Source organism: Strongylocentrotus purpuratus, unplaced genomic scaffold, assembly GCF_000002235.5.
Source record: "Strongylocentrotus purpuratus isolate Spur 01 unplaced genomic scaffold, Spur_5.0 spur5_scaffold_2, whole genome shotgun sequence".
Taxonomy (NCBI): domain Eukaryota; kingdom Metazoa; phylum Echinodermata; class Echinoidea; order Camarodonta; family Strongylocentrotidae; genus Strongylocentrotus; species Strongylocentrotus purpuratus.
The window spans coordinates 28,669,607-28,695,669 of record NW_022145605.1 but is presented as its reverse complement, the minus strand read 5'-3'; the positions used below and the strand labels follow the sequence as shown (position 1 = coordinate 28,695,669).

Sequence of the window (26,063 nt, the reverse complement as noted above, 5' to 3'; positions counted from 1 at the left end):
ATACTAGCCGGACTTTGTTGCGTGAAAAGTACCCTTTTACCGAAGATTTTGGGAACATGAATTAATATGGTCCCTCCGTTCTAGGAGTCGGAGGGGGGGGGGGGGTCAGGAATTAAGATGGCACCGCGGTGCCGCGTACGTATCGTACCACCTTACACCGTATTGGTGGCGGTGGCGGAAATGTATAGGCGCCAGTATTTTGCTGTGATTAATAGCCCATGCAGTCATCATGGCGTAGCGAGTGTGGAAGCATAATGTGAGGAGGGGGGGGGGGGGTCATCCTCCTTCTGCATGCCCTATCTTCTTCTCCCCTTTCCTTCGTAAAGTTCTTCTTTCGCAATACGATACGGAACGTAAAGCTAAGCCACTGCTGATCATTACATGATTCAATGATTCAAATGGTTTTATTTCTCATGCAAAACATACATTAATACAAGAATTATTATATCACAAAAAATATGCAAACAAATGACAAATATAATGGTAAAAGCACGAGAAAAGAGGAACTAACTTGAAGCAGAGCTTGTTGAAGTGTTAGTTCCTCAGATGCTAATCTTTTTGTTTCGGTGATTTTAATTTGATAATTTTTTTTTAATTTGTGTATAGTTTGCTCCAGCTTTAGTAGACATGCCGCTAAAATCTTTGCTGTTACTTTTAAATTACTGTCCTTTGGCACATTACATTTTGGGGGAAAGTGTGAAAGGGGGAGGGGGAACGGAGGGCCGAAGAGGGGGGGGGGTCGATCGGTGTGTGCGCGAAGGGGTACCACAGTAGATGTATTAGAAATGGATAACAGAAGAGCAGCTAGAGAATGAAGCAAAAGAGATACATAGGCCCTACCAGCTATCCCAAACATGCAAGGTAGGAAAACCCATTTTATATCATTACACCATTCAATTCCAGGGCAACTTCTCTAGAAGGCCTACAGCTTAATGGTAAATTAAACTCGTATGAGAATCTAGATAGTTTTACAGTAATTTTTGAAGTATTTTTTTAAAGATTAATTGAAAGGTACTAACGATTTGACCTATCGTCGAATGATTTTATTTTACAAGAAAATTCTATAAAGGAATACCTAAATACTGTCGGGACAATTAAGCCATGAACCTCCAAGTAGAACTACCCAACCGAGAATAATGGTTGATATTTGATGGATGGCGTTGTTGAGATGGCCTTGCAAGTTGGTAACAAGACGATACAGCATTAATTGGGACGAGAAAATTTCATTATTATGGGTCAAAAATTGGCTATGCTCAGTTTGTGTACCTTGATTGATAACATGTTTGATTTGACAAATTCCTTTTTTAATCCACGACGGGAAATACAGAGGTTTATTATCAATTACAATATTACTATTATTCCAAAGTATTTCATTGGGAATATCTTTTACTTCAAATTTATTTACATATCGAATTTCTGACCATGTGCAAAGCAAATCCATATAAAACGTTGGTAATTTTTTTTTTTTACATATCATTTTCATGTGTTTAATATGACAATAATTATACTGTAAACAAAACGGCATCCCGCCAGCTCTTTCAGTCCAAAATGAAAAAAATGTTTTCCACATTCCATCATCTGCATTAAAAAACTTATATATCCAAGATAATATAAGTGAATTAGCTTTCAAAATCAAATCAATCATACCAAGCCCCCCCCCCCCTTCTCTTTCTAACTTGATACAAGCATTCCGTTTTACTTTTTCACGTTTAGAATTTCATATAGATGTATATAATTATAGTCCTATGTAAAGCCTTGCATAATTATTATGAATAGGCATTGAGTTAGCTGTGCCTAAATAGACGAGCTGAGGAATTATCAAACATTTTATAATTATTATTTTTTCCATAACAGGTCAGTCGTCTCATGTTCCACGTCTTAAGAACATTATTGATTTTTTCAACTTTCCCCTCCCAATTCATACTGCTAACATATTTATCATTTTTACCAACGTAAACACCTAAATGTTTAATTGGTTCTTCTGTAAATTAAATATCATATTTTGTCGTATCTAATTCTTTCATTTTCATTACTTTTGTTTTATTCCAATTAATCTTTGGACCTGCAAAATATTCAAAATCGTCTAACTCCTTCAAAACATTATCTACTGATTCCATTGAATTAACAAATAATGTGGTATCATCTGCGAATTTTGTATCTTTTCTTCGCTAACCCTCTGAACTTCTATATCTTTAGTTGTAATATTTATCCCTCTTATTTTATTGTTTTCTCGAATTTTATTTGCTAATATTTCTGCCACTAATATAAATAACGAAGCTGATACTGGGCAGCCCTGACGAACGCCCTTTTGAATATAAAATGTGTATAAAGCTTTAATCCATCCTATAAAGGAAATCTTGAAATGCATACGTTTTAATGTCTCAATAAGAAATGAGTGATTTACATTATCAAACGCCTTTTTGAAATCTAAACATAAAATGATACCCTCAATATTTGCTAAATTACAATAACCAATAACATCTTGTACAAGTCTTATATTTTCATTTGCCATTCTACCCTTTACAAAACCCCTCTGATCGGCAGAAGTTATTTATTTCGTTGTAGCCGTATTGAAAAAACACGTGCTGCAATTGTATAGTCTATATTAAGGAGATAAATCGGTCGCCAATTATCAAGAGAACCCTTCTTGCCCTTTTTATACAAAATAGTAAGAATAGATTGACCTTGTGTGAACGAGAGCCCTTGCCTCTTATACCCTTCGTTTAAACTATTTATCACCATGTCCTTTATCTGTTCCCAAAACATTTATACAATTCAACACTTATAGACCGTCACTCCCAGGTGATTTATTTAAATTTATAGTAGACAATGCTTTCCAGCATTCCGTCTCTTTTAACAGACCTTCACAGCTCTCTGCTTCCTCTTCTGTTTACATGAGGTACATGGATAGATAACTCTCTATTCAATAACCATTTTGATGTAAAGAATCTGCTGTTTTTATTCAAAATGTCAAAATTAAAAAAAGCATTCCCAAAATAGTGGTCACAAAATTTACGTTTAAACAAAGCTTCAAGTCTTAATGAACAATGTACATTGAGACCACTTCAGATGTTATAAACGTTGAATTTACGACAGCGAAAAGTTACTATAATTTAATGATAAAAAAGAAAAAAGAGAAAATTGGTTTACATTTCTGGCAAAATATTTTAGGCCTACCAGAAACATTTGTTTGGAAAGATGTATTTCAGTTCAAATTTAATAACATAAGAGACAATAATATCAAACAATATCATTTCAAATTAATTCATATAATATTGCCATCTAAATACAATCTCTTCATACGGAAAATCGTACAGTCTAACGAATGTGAAATTTGTCGTGAAAAAGAAACTATTGAACATTTTATATTTCGTTGCAAGAAATTAAGAGATTTCTGGAAAATTATCTCAAGAGTTATTTTCTTCATTTTTAAATACATTGAAATTGATATGAAAATTTTATTGATTGGATATAAAATAGATAATAGAAAATTTACTTTACTTAATTTTTTGATAAATTATGCTCAACTGGTTATATACAAAGACTACGTAAAGCGGAACTTTGGGGAAGTACTAACCAACCCAAAGAGGTTAATAAATAATTTTATTTCATCATTAACATTTTATTTGAAATACAAAGAAAATATAAGATACTTCGATAATGAAAAAGTTAAGAAAGTATTAGAAATGTTAAAATGATAATTTTAAGAAATTATGTTGATCTTGTATATAATTCATATGTTTCATTTTACTTGTTTTGTAAATAATATATGTATTTTGAAATGGAACAATAAAGTCCCTCTGAAGAGGTAAAGTGAAGAAGAAAAAAATCATGATTTTAATATTTTATTTTCTAAAATAGTTCATGTAAATTATTTTGTTTCTTTGTCTGTTATGATGTTTGTATTTTATATTTTATGATCGTTAATAAAACCAACACACCAACCAGGAGCTCTTGCACCGCAGTAGAATATAAATTGCATATATCTTCTTCGTTTTTATAAATATTGTAATATTATTATTACAATACAAAAGTCTATACCGTCTTCCAGATAATAAAACAATATATCAGGAATAGTTACATAAATGAAAGGCAGGTTAGGATGCTTGCTAACAAAACTGACAAATTTGATAAAAAAATTGCCAATTTTGAGAGGATTTTGATCATTTAGTATTACTTCATTGAATTTCCCAAATTATTTTCAGTCATGATGTTGCATTGTTTTTTTAATCTTTTTTAAATCCATGTTCTGTATATACAGATTTATTATTATTATCATAATTATTAACAATATGCTACGCTTTCAGTCATCGATTATGGATGGTATTCATTTGTAAATGATTGTATTCAAATATGTTATTCAGAGATTGATTTTAAATAAAATGGCCTGTCGGAGGGTCCAAAAACCTGAAGAAAAAAATTTAATATTATTATTACAGTAACCAGGACATCAGTCTCTAACATGCGTTGCTTTCTGTACCACCGTGTAACCGCGACAGAGTCAACATCATCACGAAAAGATACAGACCAAAGTTCAATCACGATGGATGTAGAATAAAAGACCTTGTTCTTGTGCAATATTACAGACTAATCGGCTCATTGCATATAGTGCATATACCACATAACTTTGAAGTTTACACAGTGATAATAGCCTGTCCTGTCGAATATCATATAGAAATTAAGATGGAATGGGTTCATCACAGTAATATTATTTTTGATGAAATATGATCATTTTTCATAATTCAAAGATTGATGATTATTATACTCTAGCCGTTGATAAATTCAAGGAAGCTTTGGAGATTTATTGAGGACGAAGTCCACCTGTATAACTATATTCCTACATTCCATATGTTGTAAGAGCCTTTTACGATACACATAAGACCAATCTTGTTGGGGTCGAAGTACTTGTATATATGGGATATAATCAACAAAGCTTATGTCGTTCCCGTGTGTTTTTTGGACAGATAAGACATCCGTTTGTTGTCTGCTTGGAGGAATTTTGGAGAAAAATAAGGGGGAAATATCAACATTTTGAAACTTCATAGAACTAAAACAACACCATGCGGAAGATAAAGTAGATCTACATAACACCGGCTTTGATTTATAATACTTTTAGTTCGATATCTCGCGATTCGATGCATAAACTGTTTTCGTTACAGACATTGATAATACTGCCAAAAAGCAAAACAATGTGACGCCATTTTTGGATCCCCAATTAGCTGAACATAGCGGTATTTTTTTTCTTCATTTTAGCTACTTTATTTCCTGTCTGGCTGATGGTTGGATAACTTAAGCATTCTTTAACTCTCCCACCCCCTGGAATATGCTAATGATGTTGGTCTGGCACGACTCGAAACGACTTCAACCATGCCACGAGTCAGTGAATCTTTACAAAAGGACTAAATCGCTCTTCTCGTCCCAGCTCTTTTTCCCTCTAGCTCTACCAGACTATACTTGCCGGGGATCGTGAGAGAAAAGAATAAAGCCTACGTCAAAGAATTGTTTGCCATTGTGTTTCGTGACAATTTAGTTCACCCATCGACCGAGCGAACCTTTCGGGGTCGATAGGCTTCCCGCTTTAGAAGGACACACTATTCTATCATGTTATTGAGGAGTGATAGCTTTGCATAGACAGGATATACCACCAAAGCTAAGTGATGGTATAGCGCGGCTCCGGAAAACACTTGTTGGAGCATATTCACATGGAATAATGACAGTGATTTGATGAAACTGGACTCTGATTTCTTTGGAATCTAAACTAAAGCAGAATGGCATCGAAGAATCTGATTATGCGGAAAAGTTTGGAGAAGGATCGGGGCGGGTTGCCCCGAAGCGGAAGAGGTTCCGTCGATCAGAAGTGTCCCGTATTTCCCGTACAATATCTGGGTAAGATGCCGGCCAGGGGCGAGTATGGAAGGGAATATATTTCCGAACCTGTTGAGGCTCTCATGAAGCTGAAGGATCGACAGAAATCGCCGAAGAAATCGGCTCTACAGATTACGGAAAAGGGTTTCCATTTCCTGGACTTGAACGGAGCCTTTGGTAAGGAGAAACACGTTTTGATCCCTATTCATCACATCTGCTATGGTGTAGCAGACGAACAGCATCCTAAAGTATTTGCCATCATTACCAGAACAGATTCAAACCCTGAGAACAGTTTATTCGAATGCCATGCTTTTCATTGTGAAAGAAAGAAGGAGGCAAGTGAGATAACCTATTGGTTGCTTCGTACTTTCCTTGAAGTGTTTGAAGACTTGCAGAAGCGAAGACGGATGCGACAGGAGCGCAAGTTGATCCGACAGCAGAGCGTGATGAGTGGTCCTTCGTTCGATCTCTCTCCTCCGACATCGCCTAACGAATCATTGACCGCTGCTGATTTGACCATGTACTCTGTCATCCTCGATGGCGCGAAGAATAAGGGTGCGGCTGTGCGATTGGCCAGGAATCATGGTCAGAGCAGACCGGTCGGTTTACCACCAGGACAGTCTGCCCTGGATCCTGCTGTGGCACCACCACAACCTCATGCTGGACATCCTACACCACGGGAAGGCTACAATGGAACTGCTCCAGGAATGCTCTACGCAGCTCCACCTGGTCCCAGGATGATGGCTGAAAACCAAATGGATGTCCAAGGCAGGCCAATCCAGCAACCCATTTCACGTCATTATGACCCTCGAGTATCTATGCCAACGACGGAAATGTCTCAGTATCCTCAGAGGGCACCCAAACCTACAAACACACCTGGTGATGCTCATCAGCATCCGGATGCCTTCCAAAAACAAAACGGTGCTCGATACTACAAAAACCCGGCTCTGCCGCGATCTCGTTCTTCAACCGGTAATACCTCCTCGACCGACGAGAGCAATTCAACTCTCTTTAGCGATTCTTTCAGCGGGGTAAGCCGGGACGGGTCCGACTTCATCTTCATCGAAATGCTCCAGGAAGAATTCGGTGGTCTAGATCTCTCACCAACCCAAGGGAAACCAGGCGCCAGCGGGCGACTCAACTCGAAGAAATCAAGAAACGAGCCACCCGATCAGAAATTACGAAGCGAGGACATTGAGAAACGAGTTCGTGATTGGTTGGAGTACGAGGAAGGGGATGTGGCTGTGTTTAGCCCGATGTCACCGCATGCGAGTCCAGTGTCGCCTTCGACGATGAGGAGTCCTGCTGGATACCACCCAGGGTACAGCTACCAGAGTGGTGGTTATAGGGGTGATCCTAGGGGTAGTCGGCCTGGACCAAGGACCCATGCTAGCCAGTCCAGTGTAGCATCCGATAAGGATTACTTCTAGGCGAACCTTTTGGTATACCTGTAATTCTTTTATGTGAACATGAGACTTGGAGTAATGGCGTCTTCGAGGGATTCTTTAAATTGTGTATTTCACAAAAATCGGATCCGATGGATCATACTCAATGTACACTTTCTAGTTACGAGAATAGTATTTTATTCATCACGCAGTAATGCCTGAGAGCTTCAAACTAACCTCAGGAAAAGTAATCATAAGAAATGCAGATTTAAGTGAGAGTGAAGTTCTCGTTTATGAAGGCCATAACTCGTAATGGTATGAATGCGGCCCGATATCATTATTTTATACAGTTCTATTACAGAATTACATGCGACTAAACGTTACATATGAAAGAAATTTTAAATGTACAGATTCACAACAAAAATTATAACTTGGGACACCTATGGTAAAACTTCTTTTTCTTCAGACCTGATCACAATTATAATGTCTCTTATCTTGCAATAATCAATGTGTGGTGTTTTGAATATTAAATTGTGTAAGAAGCCAAAACAGAATTGAGATCAACTTGAATTCCCTCATGTACTGATTATCAAATGGATATGATTCATGATCTACTATATATGACTTCCAAAATACTTATATTATGACTTAGTGTATGGACATTATTGTAAAATTACAATTGTAATTGTACAATAAATGTAATAGCAATGTACATGTATGTTGACAAAATGTACAAATTACAAGGTAAATGTTTATTATGACAGAATTATCACGACATACACGGTAGCCCCATAAAGTGGGAATAATTTGTCTTTACCTCTCTTCAGGAATTGATTGTGATGATACGATGATAGATAAGTTTATATCTTCCCAGAAATATCTCACGATTCATAGAGATTGATCAATAAAGCTCTGGGAATATAAAAACATCATTGTCACAATCATTTCATGAAAAGAGGTAAAGATAAATTATTCCAACTTTCTGGGGGAGAAAGTATGTATATCTATGCTGATATTAGGGACTTTTAGATTCGCACGAACACAATGTGGATTGCTACGGTCGACGTCATTTTAATGCACTGCCTTGAATGGACGTCACACGTATCAGTCCACGCAAATCTAAAAGTCCCTATTATTTGAAGACGACAACAAGGACTTTCGAGGAATCTTCTTTTAGTTATATGATACACTTTTGTAAACTTAAAAGGTGACGCAAACGCATGAGAGGGCTCTCGAAATACTGAGAATTAGGTCCATTTTTCGAAAGTCTGAATGATTGTGTTTCTACAGGCTTCCATAAGTTGTTTACTAGTAAAATGTTACTTTTGAATTTACTTTAAAATATGACTCCAGGGACTTTTGAAAAATCACCTAAATAGAGGGACTTTCATTGCGCCATTGCCTCTAGAAATCATACTCGGCTTATGAAATATATGTCATCGAACTGTTCACTCATTCAAAAGATAACGCACAAGGCTTGAAATTGCAATATGTAGAATTTTCCCGAAAGTCTATGTGATCATATTCTACAGGCTTCCATATTTTGTATATTTTTTATTCGTGATATTATGTTAATTTTGTTTCTAAATTGTTTTGTAGAGTTCTCATGAATAGTGATGTTATTCAAACCATAAATGATATGAATGTCAACATTTTAACCCGTATGTTGACAAAGAGACATTAATTTGCTATATCAATAATAATGGATATCTTGTCATTTATCTGTATAGATTCGAGGTTTAAACTGTATGTACATGGTAATTCGTTTTTAGACTTTAGTGCTTTCGAACTTTATGACTTTCGCATATTCGCAAGGTATTTCAATATTCAAGTCTTTCAAATCGGAACAAATACATATGCTGCTTACATTAAGTACTTTTAAGTGCATTGGTAGTGACTGTAATTTGCTCAAAACTATATCAATTATAAACGTAGATATCTATGATATGATTTAGTATCTCTTTTGTATTATTAGCAGAATATATTGCAATTGTTCTCTGTGTTATTGTTAAAAGCAACGCATGTATATTTTATGTATATCTTTCGATGAAGTATGCAATACCAAAAGTCTTTCTTCGGAGGCATCTACAGAGACTAAACCAACTATATGACAACAGTATTTCAATCAAGTTTGTTAGAAAATGTCTTCCTACCCACATGTGATGAGATATACATTTAATGGAACGTCATAATTTGTTTATGGGCAAGCCCAATATATAGACCTTCTGTTTCCTATACACGCTAGCAAGTTTCATGGTTTTAAGAAAAGAGGAAATATTGAAACTATTATTTTTTCTTGATATTTTGTTTGATCCCTACAGTTGTATAGAGCTGACACCTCATTACAGCCATCGTCTATACTACATGACTTGCAAACTCGTTGCTGGTGTCGCTATAATTACCATATGTATAGGGTAATAAATACCTTGAACCTTCTGTACGTGACGTCTACGTCAAATTTTGTTTTCAAAATATATTCAATGAGTTTATAATTCAATCGTTATTCTACTTGGACATTGTTATCGTGAGTGGGTGGTATTCATGCTTCATGCTCCGGTCAAAGTCAAATTAAGCTTACTGATTGCGAAATAATGCAATAATTTCCCTTTACATTTTGTAGAGCAGAGTCAAAGATACAGGGGACACGGAATAACTACCCCCTCCTCCATACAGTGATGACAAAAAGAAAAGGAAAAGGGAGAAAAAGATAGAGAGGCAACTGAATAAAATAAACCTGAAAAAGAATATGATACGAGCCCCTTCCAACACCCTCCCCTAATCGACAACAAAGGTAGCCCCCCCCCCCCCCTCCATGGTGCCAGTGTCCCCTAAATGGCTGCACCAACACTGTGCCACTGGTATAGAGCTTTTTTTTGTTGTAATTGCATGCATGGCATAAATAAAGCTGAAACAACTTGATACAAGATAATTACAATGACTTATAATTTCGATTTTGCAAATAAAAGTCAGTTATATTTCGCTGTCATTCAAATGTGTATAAAGCAGTACAAATTAGGTTGACTATCGGGTCACGGTCGATTTTCACATGCATGAGGAGGAACGGCATGGTGAAATTAAGCCACAAGGTGGAATTCTATACAGAGAGTGTGTGTTAAATAAAGCATTAGATCACTATGAACTAAATAGAACACACTTTCCATAAAGATTTTGTGATATTCTAGACAGCTTGATTCAGTCGTAAAAGGTTGAATGGCAAAACACCAAATGTTTCTGTCATTTGATTACCAGGAGAGAATCTTAATGATTTCATACATGCCATATACAAATAGGCTTTATTTACACTACCTATAGAACTGTAGCTTTGCAGTTTATGATTTTTTTTTTTTTAATTAGCAAGAACTGTATCGAGAAAGCTCATTTCCGCCATGTGGTTTTGATAAGAAGGCCTGTTATTCACCTTCGGTTCAATGAACACAGTCAGTAATATAGAGCCTGAAATGTAGACTTTTTAGAAGATGTTGAAAGAAGATTGATTACCACAATATTGATACATCAAAATTAAAATCATAAGCAATTGATTGAAATAAGATCCTCGTTAATTAAAACCGAATAGATTTCACTGCGGTGTTGATTCTGAGTAAATAGATACAAACCGGGTCATGCATATCTTGTTGATTTGCCTGTGCACAGAATAACAACGAGTGGTATATAGGTGCGGGTTCGCTCCGTCCCGATATTTTCTATTTGCTTTCCATTTTGCGTCAGTGCATGCATCCCGTGATTTATTATTTGTTTGCATGCATAACTCCATGAATAATAGATTTTTTTTCTTCTATTATTGTGTTTGCTTTTTATGTGGAGGTATTCTCATTGTCGAGCGAGGGGAAATGAAATTGTGGTTTGCGTTTCTTTCCCACGCAGTTACTTTATAGGGGTATATTGCAAGTGGTGCCATAATTATTTCTTTAAAAGAAATTGAGTAATTCATGGAATTATGAGTTATCCGTCAACTATCTCCTATCGAAATGAAAAGTATCGGAAATCGACTCTTTTAAAAGTCTGGTTAGCTTACTGTAGCATTTATTCAGCATAATAAAAGAATGTTTGAACGAATTAGGAATTCATTTTGCCGGATACCCATCAAAATTTTCCAAGAAATTTTAAGCCTATATACCATAAAGTTGAGCATAAATACGTATAGATTTTAAAACCACAATTTGATTTGTATTCATACTGATTGATTTTTCAAAATCCCTGTTCAATGCAACATTTTCTGTTCAGTGATATTCGTATTTGAAAATGGGCCTATTTCCAAGCCCTTCATCGTGTTCGCAGAACTTTGGAATCAATACAAGTACATGCAGCTTGTTTCCACCAATGGTTTTCACCACGCTTCGTGTATCAAAACAATTGACAGACGTTCTAATTAATTTCTTCCTACTCGATGCCTCCAGGGTGTCAAAATATTGATCATTATTTGTGATTTGCGAGAAAGAAAAAAAATCACACCAGTTATTATGATGATATTATAATGTTATACTGCATGTAGAAAGTGATGTTTGTTGAAATGATATGATGCATATTAAAAGGCACGTTACAGTGCGCCAGAAAGAAAAAAAGCAAAGATCATTTTATTCATTACTGATACCATGACTTGCGACTGTTTTATTACAACACATAGGCCCGAATTCACAAAGCAAGGTTTGAGCTCAAACCTCCTTTTGTTTCGCCAAACCTCCTTTTGTTCTTTACAAACCAGGTTTGTAAAAAACGCGTAAAACGCGTTGTAGGACGTACGAAAACCCTGGTTTGTCGACAAACCTCCTTTGTGAATTCGGGCCATAATGTAGCAATTGACAACAAATTTATATAAACCCGATTTACCATGATTTACTTCTTTCCCATTTTTTAATAGTTTGACTTAATCTCAGTTGCCACAATCCTGATGTACTCATTACTGTCAAGCCCTCGCCCTCATAATTGGCGCAATTAAGGGCACAACATTGTCTTAAAATAGGGGGAGGGGTTATGGGGAGGCTATTGCTCCTTCCCGGGGATATTACGGTCACAAGGACGTTTTTTTTTTCTTTTCTAAAACAACATATAAGGCGATTTCAGAAGCTCTGTTTAATCCTGTAATCAAAACATGATATCTAGATGCAAGACAGTACTGGTGTATTGACTGACTTTTGTTTTGATTTGTTACAAGTCTTAGCGATGATTTTATATCAATTTCCCTGTCTTTACTTTGAGTCCTGACTCTCCAATCTTCGGGAATTTTGCATGAATTTAAGGTGCTTTCATGTGATGCCGTCGTTGAATTGTGATTAGAAAGTTATGACTATCTCGTTGCCAGTGAATTTTAGCAGGTGACGGTTGCCCGAATAATGTGTAGTTCACAATTATATGGTATACATGGAGGCCCCCCCCCCCCCCCCCCACAAAAAAAAAAACAGTTCGCCTATATTCGCCCCATCATATTAGTATATTAAAGACAATAATCATTTAGCTATCACAAGTCTTGCAATATTTTCCCGTGTCAGGCATTGCAGAAATGGTGAGGACATCAGTATAATATAGTCGAAACGAATCCACACACATATTTACGGGATCGTTGGTCCATATAGAACGTGAGTTTAGAAAGCTTTTGTGCAAACACAATCGTACCACAGTGCATACCCCGTGAGTAAGCAAAGTAAATCTTATTGTTAGTACCTGGTCCCAAATAAGAATGACAATGATGGAATACAAAAAGAGTTGAACTATGACCTTAATCTTAATTGCGAATAGAAATCTAGATCAGAACGAGAATTTGCGTTCTTTGTATTCACTGGCAGATGCTTCGTTGGTAAAAAAAAAAATTGTTTGTTTGATTTTAAAGTTGAATGTTTGGTTCCTAGTGGTTGAAGTTTCATATGAAATAAATGATCCGCGATATCAATCATTGTCATACAAAATTCTACATTAATGTATTCTGATATATCTTGCTTATCCCCCTTCCCCCTTCTCTCCCCCTCTCTCCCTCTCTCTCTCTTTCTCTCTCTCTCTATTGATCTCCCCTATCTCCTTTTCTCTCTATCACCTTTTCTCATTGGATCCCTTGGACCCTCCCCCTCTCTTTTCGCTCTCTCTCTCTCTCTCTCTCTCTTTCTCCCTCGCTCTCTTTATTTGATTCGAAAATTATATTAACGGTAGATGGCGCTGTGTTTAAGACCAGTTTTGATTTAGACTTCTTTTATGAGACAAATCCAAGCAAACGTTTCCATACGAGGAGGTAAATAGAGGAGGATGAGCAGCAGGAGGAGGTAGAAGAGCAGGAGGGGGAGGAGGAGGTAGAGGAGGGGCAGCAGGAAGAGGTAGAGGGAGAAAGCAGAAGGTATAGGAGGAGGAACAATTAAGAGGAGGGGGTAGAGGAGCAGGAGCTGGAGGAGGATGTAGACGAGGAGGAACAGGATGAGGAGGTAGAGGGAGAAAGCAAAAGGTAGAGGAGGAGCAGCAGGAAGAAATAGAGGAGAAAGTAAAAGGTATAGGAGGAGGAACGATTAAGAGGAGGAGGTAGAGGAGCAGGAGCTGGAGGAGGATGTAGACGAGGAGGAACAGGATGAGGAGGTAGAGGAGGGGCAGCAGGGAGAGGTAGAGGGAGAAAGCAGAAGGTATAGGAGGAGGAACAATTAAGAGGAGGAGGTAGAGGAGCAGGAGCTGGAGGAGGATGTAGACGAGGAGGAACAGGATGAGGAGGTAGAGGAGGGGCAGCAGGAAGAGGTAGAGGGAGAAAGCAGCAGGAGGTAGAGGAGGAGCAGCAGGAAGAAATAGAGGAGAAAGTAAAAGGTATAGGAGGAGGAACAATTAAGAAGAGGAGGTAGAGGAGCAGGAGCTGGAGGAGGATGTAGACGAAGATGAACAGGATGAGGAAGTAGAGGAGAAGAAGCAGGAAGAGGTAGAGGGAGAAAGCAGCAAGAAGAGATAGAGGAGAAACAAGAAGATGAGGTATCGGAGGAAGAGCAGGAAGAGGTAGAGGAGGAGCAACATGCGCCAGATGTAAAGGAGAAGGAGAAGGAGCATAATGATGTAGATGGGCAGGAGCAGGAGGAGGTAGAGGGACAAAGCAGCGGAAGGTAGAGGAGAAGCAGCAAGAAGAGATAGAGGAGAAACAAGAGGAGGAGGAGGTACCGGAGGAAGAGCAGGAAGAGGTAGAGGAGGAGCAACATGCGCCAGATGTAAAGGAGCAGAAGGAGAAGGAGCATAATGATGTAGATGGGCAGGAGCAGGAGGAGGTAGGAGTGGAGGATCAGGAGGCGAATGTACAGGAGGAGAAGCAAGAGGTAGAGGAGGAGGAGCAGGAAAAGGAATACGAAGGGGACGAACAGGACGAGATAGAGGAGGAGCAGGAGGAGGAGAAGCTAGAGGAGCAGAATGATGTAAAGGAGGACGAGCAGGAGGAGGAGGAGATAGGGTGGAGCAGGAAGAGGTAGGGGAGGAGCAGCAACAGGAAGAGGTAGAGGAGGAAGGATGGCAGGATGAGGTATGATGAGGAGCTGGAACAGCTGGAGGTAGAGGCGGAGGAGCAACATGAAGATGAAATGGAGCAGGGCAGGAGCAGATGAGGAACAGGAGGGGGAGGGAGATGATGGGAAACAGCAGGAAGTAGAGGATCAGAATGAGGTAGAGGACGGGGAGCAGCAACAGGATAACGATGAAGAGAAGAAGCAGGAAGAGGCAGAAAATGAGCAGAAGGAGGAGGAGGAGGTGTGCGTTAAAACTGACGGAAATATTTCTAGAAGGAGGCAGGTACGGTGGAAGAACTATTCTATTGTTTCGGTAAAATGTAAACAGGTGGCCTTAAAACTTCATAATTGTAATAAAATTGTGTAAATAGAATTGTGAATATTAATTAAATCGGAGACTCTGGTTGCAATAATTTCACTCACTTTTTGTTTGTAAGACAGGCAGGCAGAAAGGGAAAGAGAAGGCAGAGGGGAGGGGGGGGGATCGAGAGAAGGGGGATGAGCAAGAAAATGAGAGGTTGGTGAAGACAGTAGGAAGAATGATGATAATTAGAAGTAGAGATAGAGAGAGTAATAGGGAAATGAAAAGAGGGACATGAAGTACATGTAATTTGGAAAATGGAATGTTGTTTGAAAATTTAAAGGAGGGGGGGGGGTAGTTCACTGGTTACCCCCATTACTCCATTATCCGTTTCTTTATCCGTAACATGTCTTCAGTAGAGAATTAATTATAGTTCCATGTTACTGACATAAACCAACTAAAAGACACCTGGGTTTTTTCACAATTAATTCTCATGATCTTGCCGTCATATTAGAAATCGAATTTTTATTGCGCCTGTTTAAGTCACATTAGTTTTAATCAATATTGCTATGCATCATCAAATATTTGTAACCAAAGAAACGCCTAAATTTTCTTTCGCCTTGTCCGCTAAATCTTAATTACATTTATCAAAGAAAGGCAATTTCCTGAAAGGATGCCAGCCCCATCCGCCATTGAAACTGGACGGAATATCATGTCTGTCTCTTTTGATGCCGACGATGCTTGGTATGATTGTGTTTCTTCCATTTTTACTGAGATCGTTAGCAGGTCACAGTATCTCTCGTCGCTCTTGTTGGCTAAGTTGAGTTATTCTGAGCTTTGAAAGATACGACATTAGTACATTTAAAGAGTAAAGTCATAAATACTAAATCAACCAACCATCGTTGCCCATTCTTGGATATGAACATGAAACATTCTACAAGAAGCGCCTTCATTGCAGCTGTTGTCATCTTGAATTTTATTTTATCAGCTAACAATCGTGGAACCACGGGTAAGTGCAAATAGAACCAGTTTTATTTCAACCATGCAATGAGTTTATTTCAAGCCCATGAAAGTTCCTAGTGAAAGAAAACTACATCAGGGGCATGGCTAGAGCTGGGAATGAGGAGCATTTGATATTTTCCATTCTCTACCATTTTGTTATTTGGTAACTCTGCATAAAAAATGGAAACACCCTCAACTTTTCTTACGAGACGTCGTTAGAGGAGGTTGTGACACCCCTCCCTATTAATACATTTTATGTCAGCATAATTTTATAACCCCTTTTGAGTATTTTAATCAAAATAAATGACGATCTTTGGGGAAACCTCTGTTGGGAATTCGAGTTGAAAAATGTTTCGTTTGTCAGATATGATGACATATAGGGCTATGTCATTTAAAACATTAACCTTTCATAATACAGCTAACGCTGTTTTGAGAGAGAGAGAGAGAGAGCATTTATTTATATTTGCGGATGAACAGTTGTCTTGTTTTATTTCGACTCATAAAAAAGTGGAATCGCAACTGACGAGAAGTACAACAAAATTTTACATAACAATTTACAGGGGACAACCGATCATAATATTGATAAGGTCCGATGAATGTAAATACCCAATATGATACGAAATTACGAAATATGATTTTTAACACGATCACAAAATTAACCTAGAGGCAATTCAATAGCCTTGTACATCACCTTTTAATAATGTGCGAACATTAAAATAGCATATTGCTTAATCCGAACGAGACATCTATTAACAATACAGTAGAGAATTGAAACTGCCTTTAAGTTGACTTCGTGAAGATTTTTGCAATCCCGCTTTCTGTTCTTTCTTCTTTCTCTTCAAGCAACCTTCGTATGTCCGATTGACCATAGCAGTTGTTACAAGCTGCTACCTGATAAAACTGAATGGTTATATGCAAAAACCGCTTGTGAAGACACCAGCATTTACCCTGTTGGAGCTTACCTCTATGTACCTTCATCTTCTGAGGAGGAGGATTTGATCGATGGCTTAATGTCACTTAGTTCAATCGACGAATATTACATCGGCTGTGAAGCAGTGAATGAGACTGCATTCAAATGCTTCAACGAGAACGAGCAAATGGACTATTATAGTAAGTACTTATTTACGCGTTTAGAAGTACCGGTATGTGATGTGCGTATGTGGGAGTTATGAGAGAATGGAATGGTGTGTGTGGATTGTGCATGAAGGATGGAAATAATAAGCTGCATTTAAACCACAAAAACAAAAATGTTCCAGAGATGTCGCAATTCATCTTTACGCTGGCAATGAAGTATTTGGGTTTTGGGTTTTGATAAGGCAAGTTTAGATTGGTTTAGATCCTACTTATCTAATCGGCACCAAGTAGTGGCCATTCATGATATTCGTTCCAAACTAATGCCTATAACTTGCGGTGTTCCTCAGGGAAGCATTTTAGGCCCAATTCTATTTTCAAGTTATATAAATGATATGTGTATTTGTATAAAAGACTTCAAACTATTATTGTACGCAGATGACAGCGTACTACTCTATTCAAATCCTGATCCTAAATATATTGAGGAAAAGCTCAGTGAACAGCTGTCTACGTGTGTCGATTGGATGACTGATAATAAGCTTTCTTTACACTTGGGAAAAACAGAAAGCATTTTATTTTGTTCTAAAAGTAGTTCTAAAAAGTCATTTGAATTCAAAGTGACACACAATAATCAAGCAATCAAGAGAAAAGAGTCTGTGAAGTATTTAGGCATTGAGTTGGCTAGCGCAATTTCATTTTCATCTTTAGTAGAATCAGTTGTAAAAAAAGCAAATTCTCGTCTGAAATTTTTGTACAGATATCAAAATTGTATGGATTTAAAAGCAAGACGTACACTCTGTTTTGCTCTTATTCAATGTTTATTTGACTATGCTAACCCTGCATGGTATAGTAACATAAACAAGTCAGATCAAAAGAAGTTGAAGATTATACAGAACAAAATGGTGAGATTTATCAACTGTTCTGGTCCAAGAACTCATGTTGGCTACAGCGAACTTTCTAAAGCTGGTTTTCTTGAAGTCGACCAAAGATCAAAACAACTCGTATTGCATCATGTGCATAAAATATATCATACTAGGTCGAATCATTATATTCGATCCAACTTCGATCTTGTTACTGACGTACATGATTATAATACGAGAAATAGACGATTCAACTTTAACTTACCTGAAAGAGTAGGTAGTATTGGAAATTCGTTTTATTACAATGCCATAAAACATTGGAATTCCCTTCCCAATGGTGTAAAAGAAATAGGAAACTATGATCATTTTAAGAGGAAATTAAAGGAATACCTAATTCTTGACAGTCAGAGAAGAGAAGTGAATGACATGTTATATGATTGAAATTTTTATTCTTCTGTCGGTTCATACTTTTTCATGTTGTATATACTTTATAGAAATTTACGTTATAGAAATTCTACAAATTCATCATTATTTTCCTCTTCTTCCTTCTCCTCTTTTTCTTCTTCTCCTTCTTCTTTTTCTTCTTGTACTTAATATCATTTCTATCATCAGTTTAATGTTGTTATTATTATTATTATCTTTAATAAGTAGTTCTTTTAATTTTCTTATCTGCCTGTAAATATTACTATTTTAACTTATTAATTTTATACATGTCTGTAAGGGACCCCACTGGAAATAAGCTCTCGAGCTTTCGTGGGTTATCCTGTTCAAGCTGACTTTTTTTGATCTGTTATTATTGTATATAGTTGTATGTTGGAAGCTTGTCGAATAAAAATCAATCAATCAATCAATCAATTTAAAAAAAGGAAATTAAGCTGATAGCAATTCCGAATAATCTTCAATGTGACATTACAACTATGTTTTTCCTAAAATGTTATTTAAAGTGAATATGAATGAACTATTTGATTTATTAATATGTTTGTGATCGTAAGATTTCATTAACTTTTGTTTTCTTTTATGACAGCTTTGTAAGGACAATAGTAAATTGTTCTTACAAACGATGAATTTCAGTAAAATGTACGATAAAAGCTAAACGATATATAGTACTGACCTGATGATCAGACGATGATGAAAATCACAGTAATTAGGAAATGTAGCCTTATTTGGGCTTAAATATTTGTGATCCCTTTAAATGTTTATAAACATGCATATAAATTGTTGTGTTGTTTGTTTGTTTGTTTGTTTGTTTAATTTTTTTTTCTTTAGCTTCAGATTGGCTAAATGGTAAGCCAGTGGGAAAGACAGATCATGGAATTGTTATTAAGGGTGGTGTTTGGAATCAAAAGAAAGACAAGCAAGGTGTTTTGTGCGAGTGTAAGTTATCATTATCTCCTGACGATATCATGTCAACAACACCACCCTGTGGGCGCTCCGACATTTGCTCTGGCGGCAATTACTACGGGCTTTATTTCGTCAACATAAGAGGGTTAGGGTCAAGTTTGTAGTAGGATTTTAGGTTCGGTTTATGGTAAGCGTTGACGCCTGTCTCCACTAGTTTGGCCAGGAGGGATTAGACCTCCCTGCGTGGTCACTGACAGGTGGTTATCTCATCAAATCAGCCCTCAATTAACATAAGAAAATTTCGAATGTGGGGAAGAATCGTGGAGAAGACAACATAACGAACACTCTTCCCTCGTAGAGTATTTTACAAATCATAGCATCGCACTATTTTTTTGATAGAGAATCTACTCCCACATATTTTAGACTATACAACACCTACGTGGATCCTTGTCATTTGATTGGAGGATTGTTGGTCACATGATATTCAATATATGTTTTATTGCACGGGCGTGCATTTTTGGTTATATGCAGACTGCGTCCCTCTTTACCGTGCGCGTAACCCTGCGTGTATCTGACGCGAAGGCAATCTGAATGTAATCGAGAAGGCTTGACTCCAACTTTAATTGATCTTTAATATAAAGAGTAAACCATAATTTGTTGATTAGCGTTCTATTCGATCTTCTTCGATGCTGTATATAACAAATAATGAATGTTTTTCATTCGTTCAATAGTGCGAATATTTTCATTCTTTGAAAGATTAACGTTAATTCTATTCAACTCGACTGACGCCTCGTTCAATAGAATGTTAATCTTTCAACTCATGAAAATATTCGCACTATTGAACTCATAACCATTCATTATTTCTATAATATCGCCTAGTTGAAACGGCGTAATATGTCCATTTGACAGTTTACAGTGAGTTCAGATGTCAACACAAGGGTGGCATGGTCTAGCTGATACGTGGCCTGCGTGGTCCGCCTATCAATCTACGACACTAATTACCTTTGGCAAGACAATGATCTACATTTGCCATTCTCAACCGCGTTCTAGTAATGAGTTCTTGGTAGGGTAAAAATCATATAATGTATTCAGCGACCTCGGGCACCTTGGCTTAGCCTATATACATACACAATATAATTTTTTTAAATTTTTATTATCATTATCATTATTTTTTATTATTTGTTATTATTATCATTATTGTTATCATCATTATTATTATTATTATTGTTATTATAAGTATTGTTGTTATTAGTAGTACTACTATTATTTTTGTTTATATTATTATTATAATTATAATGTATTATTGATATCACTATTATTATTATTATTATTATTAGTAGTAGTAGTAGTAGTAGTAATAGTATTAGTTATAGTAGAACTACACTTCAAAAACAATTTCAAATTTAAATTCAACACCATTGGTGTTAATTTTAACACTTTCCCGGTATCTATATCGGAAAAAACCAGCTGGTGTTATTTAACACCAGGGTTTGGAATTAAACAATTCAATTCCACTCTTGGTGTTAATATTTGACAACTCCTACTGGTGTAGATTAACACCAATATCTGGAATCATAAACAATTCAATTCCACTTTTAGTGTTTATATTCTTGTTGATCCATTAGGGATTTTTCTATGGGTTTTTAATGGTCCCACATTCCATATTCCCTATTATCGACCATTATCGTCCAGGGTAGAAGAACCAAAGGTAAACTGATCATTCATAATCGATGTTGGCAACTGTCCACCAATAGGTGTATTCTAATCTCCATTGCATTAACTCCATCACATATATAATTTGAAGAAAATTCAAGATTAACAAGGGATTTAAGGGATACAGGCTGGTACACAAATATATAATAAACATGCATGTTGTTTCTTGGTTAGTAATCGTATAATCAATATATCTATTGCTAAAACGTTAATGTAATTGTAACAAGATCGGACAAATAATTTATTGGTCAATAATTGCCAAAGGAAAATACAAATCACAAAATTGAAGTGCATTGTCATAATTTGCTTAACAAATCATGATAAATGTATTTTTCTGTGAACACGTGTAAAGTTATCATTAAGCGCGCGTACACTTTGTGGAAACTTATTCAACCAATCAACCGCCTTAAACGAAATCACGTGATGATACTTTCAACACCGAGCATAAAACTACACCATACTTAACACCCAGTAATTATTAATGCATGCTTAAATCTGACCGGTGTTAAAAATAACACCAATGGTGTCAAAAATTCAACAACATACTCTTGTAAGAATTTCCACACCCTGGTTTTTACAGTTTAGTAGTAGAAGAAGTATTGTAACTAATATTATTAATATTACTATTATTATTATTATTATTATTATTATTATTATTATGATTATCATTACTATTATTTATTACAATTATTATTATCATTGTTATTTTTTCTCATTTACTTTAATATTATCACTTTTATCGCTGTTATTATTATCATCATTGTGAACATCATCATCATCATCAATTTCCCATTGACTCTGGGAATGGGGTGGCTTCTGTACAAAGTCTAGTGAGAACAGAAATAACTCGGTAGTCAGAAATGGGTTAATAACATTACATTTCACTATTTTATTTTATCAGTACCAAAACCAGTAGAGGTGAATTCCATCCCCCGAACCTGTCGTTCTGGCACCTACGTCGCCTACCCCTCTACCAACCAATGCATGAACATGGGTACTGCTGCGCTACAGGAGATCGATTCACTCAAGAACGTCAAGCGGTGTGGAGCGGCCTGTATGAAGGATCTGAGATGCTATTCCTTTAACTTCATCAGGAACTCCGAACAGGACGAGAGAGGGCGGTGCGAACTGTTCGAAGGAGAACAGGGGTTTATGATAGCAAAGGCAAATTGTCAGCATTATACTCTTGAATGAAAGTTGATTATGAAATAATTATGATAGCGGTACGGCTGCAGTTGGTAATTGAGATATCGATGATAATAATGATGATGATGACGATATGATACTACCAATTCTATTGACTCTTGACTACGACTTCAACTGTACTATCACTAGAAGTAGTAATACTACTACTATTACTACTACTACTACTACTATTATCACTAGCCACTAATAATGCTACAACAACTACTTCTACTACTACCACTACTACTACTTCTACCACTATCACTGCTAGTACTATTATCACTACGGCCACTGATAATACTTGAACTACTATTACTATTACTACTACTATTACTAGTACTACCACTGCTACTACTAATTCTATTATCACTACTTATACCACTACAGCTTCTATTACTACTATTTCTATTAGTACTATTACTACTATTACTACTACTGTAATGTATACTCCTACTACTATATACGCCTGGCTGGAATGCACCCCAGGGAGTGGAGAATGTGCCTACATTATGTGCAGGTAAGCCTGAATCCGATGACCGGGGTAATAGTATCTGTAAAGCGCTTTGAGAGGGCCTTCGGTCCTGAAAAGCGCTATGTAAGAACTAGCTATTATTATTATTATTATTATCACTACTACCACTACTGGTGATGATGTGATGACGTATTATATTTTGCATACAAAATTTATTGGTTATTGATTCGTTGAGAGTTCATCATGTGACTAGTATACAAATATACACTGCCTTGAGAGGTTCTGGTTAAAACTATGGGCAACAGGTGACTCCAAGGCAATAGTACCCCCGAAGCAAATGGTACTTTTGGAGTCACCGAGGCCAATAGTTTAACCAGTATCTCGAATAGAAGGCATGGTATATTTTTTTTTTATATCCTGCATCAAAAATTTATTTTAAAAAAAATTTTTTTGGGAGAAACAAAATTTGGAACAAAAATAATGTAAATTTTTATCTAAAAAGATTTAAAATATTTTGTTTTCATTAAATTAAGATTTGAAAAAAAATTGATTCAATTAAAAAAAAAAAAATCACATTTTTTTTCAACTCCCAAATAGTAAACCAAAATAGTACTCTCATATAGTACTTTCTAAAAGTAGGTCAAATATTTCTGGTCATGTGACGAGCTCTCAACCAATCAAAAGCCAACAAATTTTTGATGCAGGATATAAAAACATTTCAACCATTTTAAATTGCTCTGAAAATTATTATTTGGGAGTACTATATTTAAGAGTTGAAAACAAAAATAATTTGTTAACATTTTATTAAAATTGTAAAATGTTAAATGATAAATTTCAGGTTAATTTTTTTGTTGATAATTCTTTTTAATTAAATAAACTTTTAAATGTTGACAAAATTGCATTTTAATTTACATTTTTTCAAAATTTCGATACATTTTTTTTTGGTGGACAAATACTGTGTTTTGATACAAGATATAAAACAAATAAACCCTTCGAGGTACTGGTTGAAACTATGGACCTCGGTGACTCCAATAGTACCATTTTCTCCAGCAAATAGTCTAATAAAGTCACCAGGTCCTCAAGACAGTTTCTTTGTATATTATATCCTGCATCCAAAATGTATTGGTTTTTAATTGGTTGACAGCATTACACGTGACCAGAAATATGTCAACCATTTCAAGGTTGCTCCGAAAATGTAGTATTTGGGAGTTGAGAACGAAATGACAATTTTTTTCAAAACGAAATCACAACTACAATGTCATTTCAATGACTGCCAACGTTGATGGTTTATGAACATAAGTATCTAAAATAAGGAGTCTTGGAGAAACCGAATCCTTTTTATTTATCATGAGCAAATTTCTAACTATTAAAATCACAGAACATATTTCCGGAATATTCCAAAGATCGACTAAATGTTTTGCCTTTCTAGTAGATGTATATTCCAAAACGCGGGAGGGGGGGGGGGGGGGTCGAGAGAAGGGGGATGAGCAAGAAAATGAGAGGTAGGTAATGATAGTGGGAAGAATGATGCTATATGGGTAAAGATAGAGAGAGTAAAATGGGGAAAGGAAAAGAGGGATATGGAGTACATGTAATTTGAAAAGAGTATTCGTTTTAATGTAGTTAAATGGAAAAAAGGGATGAGGTAGAAAATAAGCTACAAAATGGAATGTTAAAGGAGGGGGGAGGGGGATAGTTCACTGGTTACTCCCATTACTCCCCATTACTCCATTATCCGTTTCTGTATCCGTAAAGTTTCTTCAGTAGAGAATTAATTATAGTTCCATGCTACTGACATAAACCAAATAAAAGACACCTGGCTTAATGAGATAATTCTCATGATCTTGCCGTCATAATAGAAATCGAGTTTTTATTGCGTCTTATTGTTTGAGTCACACGAGTTTTGATTAATATCTCTATGCTTCATCAAATATTTGTAACCAAAGAAACGCTTAAATTTTCTTTTGTTATGTCCACTAAATCTTAAAGACATTTATCAAAGGAAGGCAATTTCCTGAAAGGATGCCAGCCCCATCCGCCATTCATATTGGACGGAATGTTTGTTTGTCTCTTTTGATGCCGACGATGCTTGGTATGATTGTGTTTCTTCCATTTTTACTGAAATCGTAAGCAGATCTACAGTATCTCTCGTCGCTCTTGTTGGCTAAGTTGAGTTATTCTGAGCTTTGAAAGATACGACATTAGTACATTTAAAGAGTACCGCCATAATACTGAATCAACCAACGATCATTGCCCATTCCTGAATATTAACATGAAACATTCTACAAGAAGCGCCTTGATTGTAGCTGTTGTCATGTTGTATTTTATTTTATCAGCTAACAATCGTGGAACCATGGGTAAGTGCAAATAGAACCAGTTTTATTTCAACCATGCAATGAGTTTATTTCAAGCCCATGAAAGCTCCTAGTGAATGCAAATTACGTCAAGGGCATGGCTAGACCTAGGAATGAGGGGCGTTTGATATTCAAGATTCAAGATTCAAGATTCAAGATTATTTTATTGGTCCATGCATGCGAACATTACATTTAAATTTTGCTTCCAATGGCTTTTCCCACTCTCTACCATTTTGTTAGTCGGTAACTCTCCATAAAAAATGGAAACACCCCAACTCTTCCTACAAGACGTCGTTAGAGGACGTAGTGACACCCCGCCCTATTAATTCGTTTTACGTCAGCATAATTTTATATCCCTTTCGAGTATATTTATCAAAATAAATGACGACCTTTGGGGAACCCTCTGTTGGGAATTCGAGTTGAAAAATGTTTCGTTTGTCAGATTTGATGACATATAGGGCTATTTCATGCAAAACATTAACCTTTCATAATACAGCTAACGCTGTTTTGAGAGAGAGAGAGAGAGAGAGAGAGAGAGAGAGAGAGAAATAGAGAGAGAGAGAGAGAGAGAGCACCTATTTATATTTATGCCGGGTGAACGGTTGTCTTGTTTAATACCGATTCTTTAAAGGTGAAATTCAAAGAAGATCACAAATATGTCAACTAATGTATCACTAGAAACTGGTAAGCTAACAGATGGCCATCGTACAAGTTTAAGGTCAACTACATATCGGGGGATTTATAAAAATACAAGTACAATCACCTCCATAGCAGCTGGGATATACGAGAGATTCGCCGGAAAAATAACGGTGTTTTAATGACGTCACTATATGGACCAACACTGCCCAAGCAGACGACAACCCATAGAGAATGAACATTACTGCAAAGCTATTATTTCTCAAATTATAATGAGTTTAGTGTATATAAATGTAATGGCATGTCAAACCATTCAAAAGGGAATATGACCCGATTCTGATAACAAAAATCGTTTGCTTGTAATACACAGGATAGAGGTTAATTAACAATTAAAAAAACCAGACTTTCAAAT

At 36.4% G+C, this 26,063-nt stretch overlaps 1 protein-coding gene across 1 annotated transcript; it reads left to right on the top strand.

The window, feature by feature from the left end:
• The first annotated feature begins 5,546 nt into the window (after positions 1-5,546).
• On the top strand, positions 5,547-11,830 carry LOC100893346. Its single transcript, XM_003727932.3, has one exon. The coding sequence runs from the start codon at positions 5,769-5,771 to the stop codon at positions 7,293-7,295; it is 1,527 nt and encodes a 508-aa protein (XP_003727980.2). The 5' UTR covers positions 5,547-5,768; the 3' UTR covers positions 7,296-11,830.
• Positions 11,831-26,063: the final 14,233 nt, after the last annotated feature.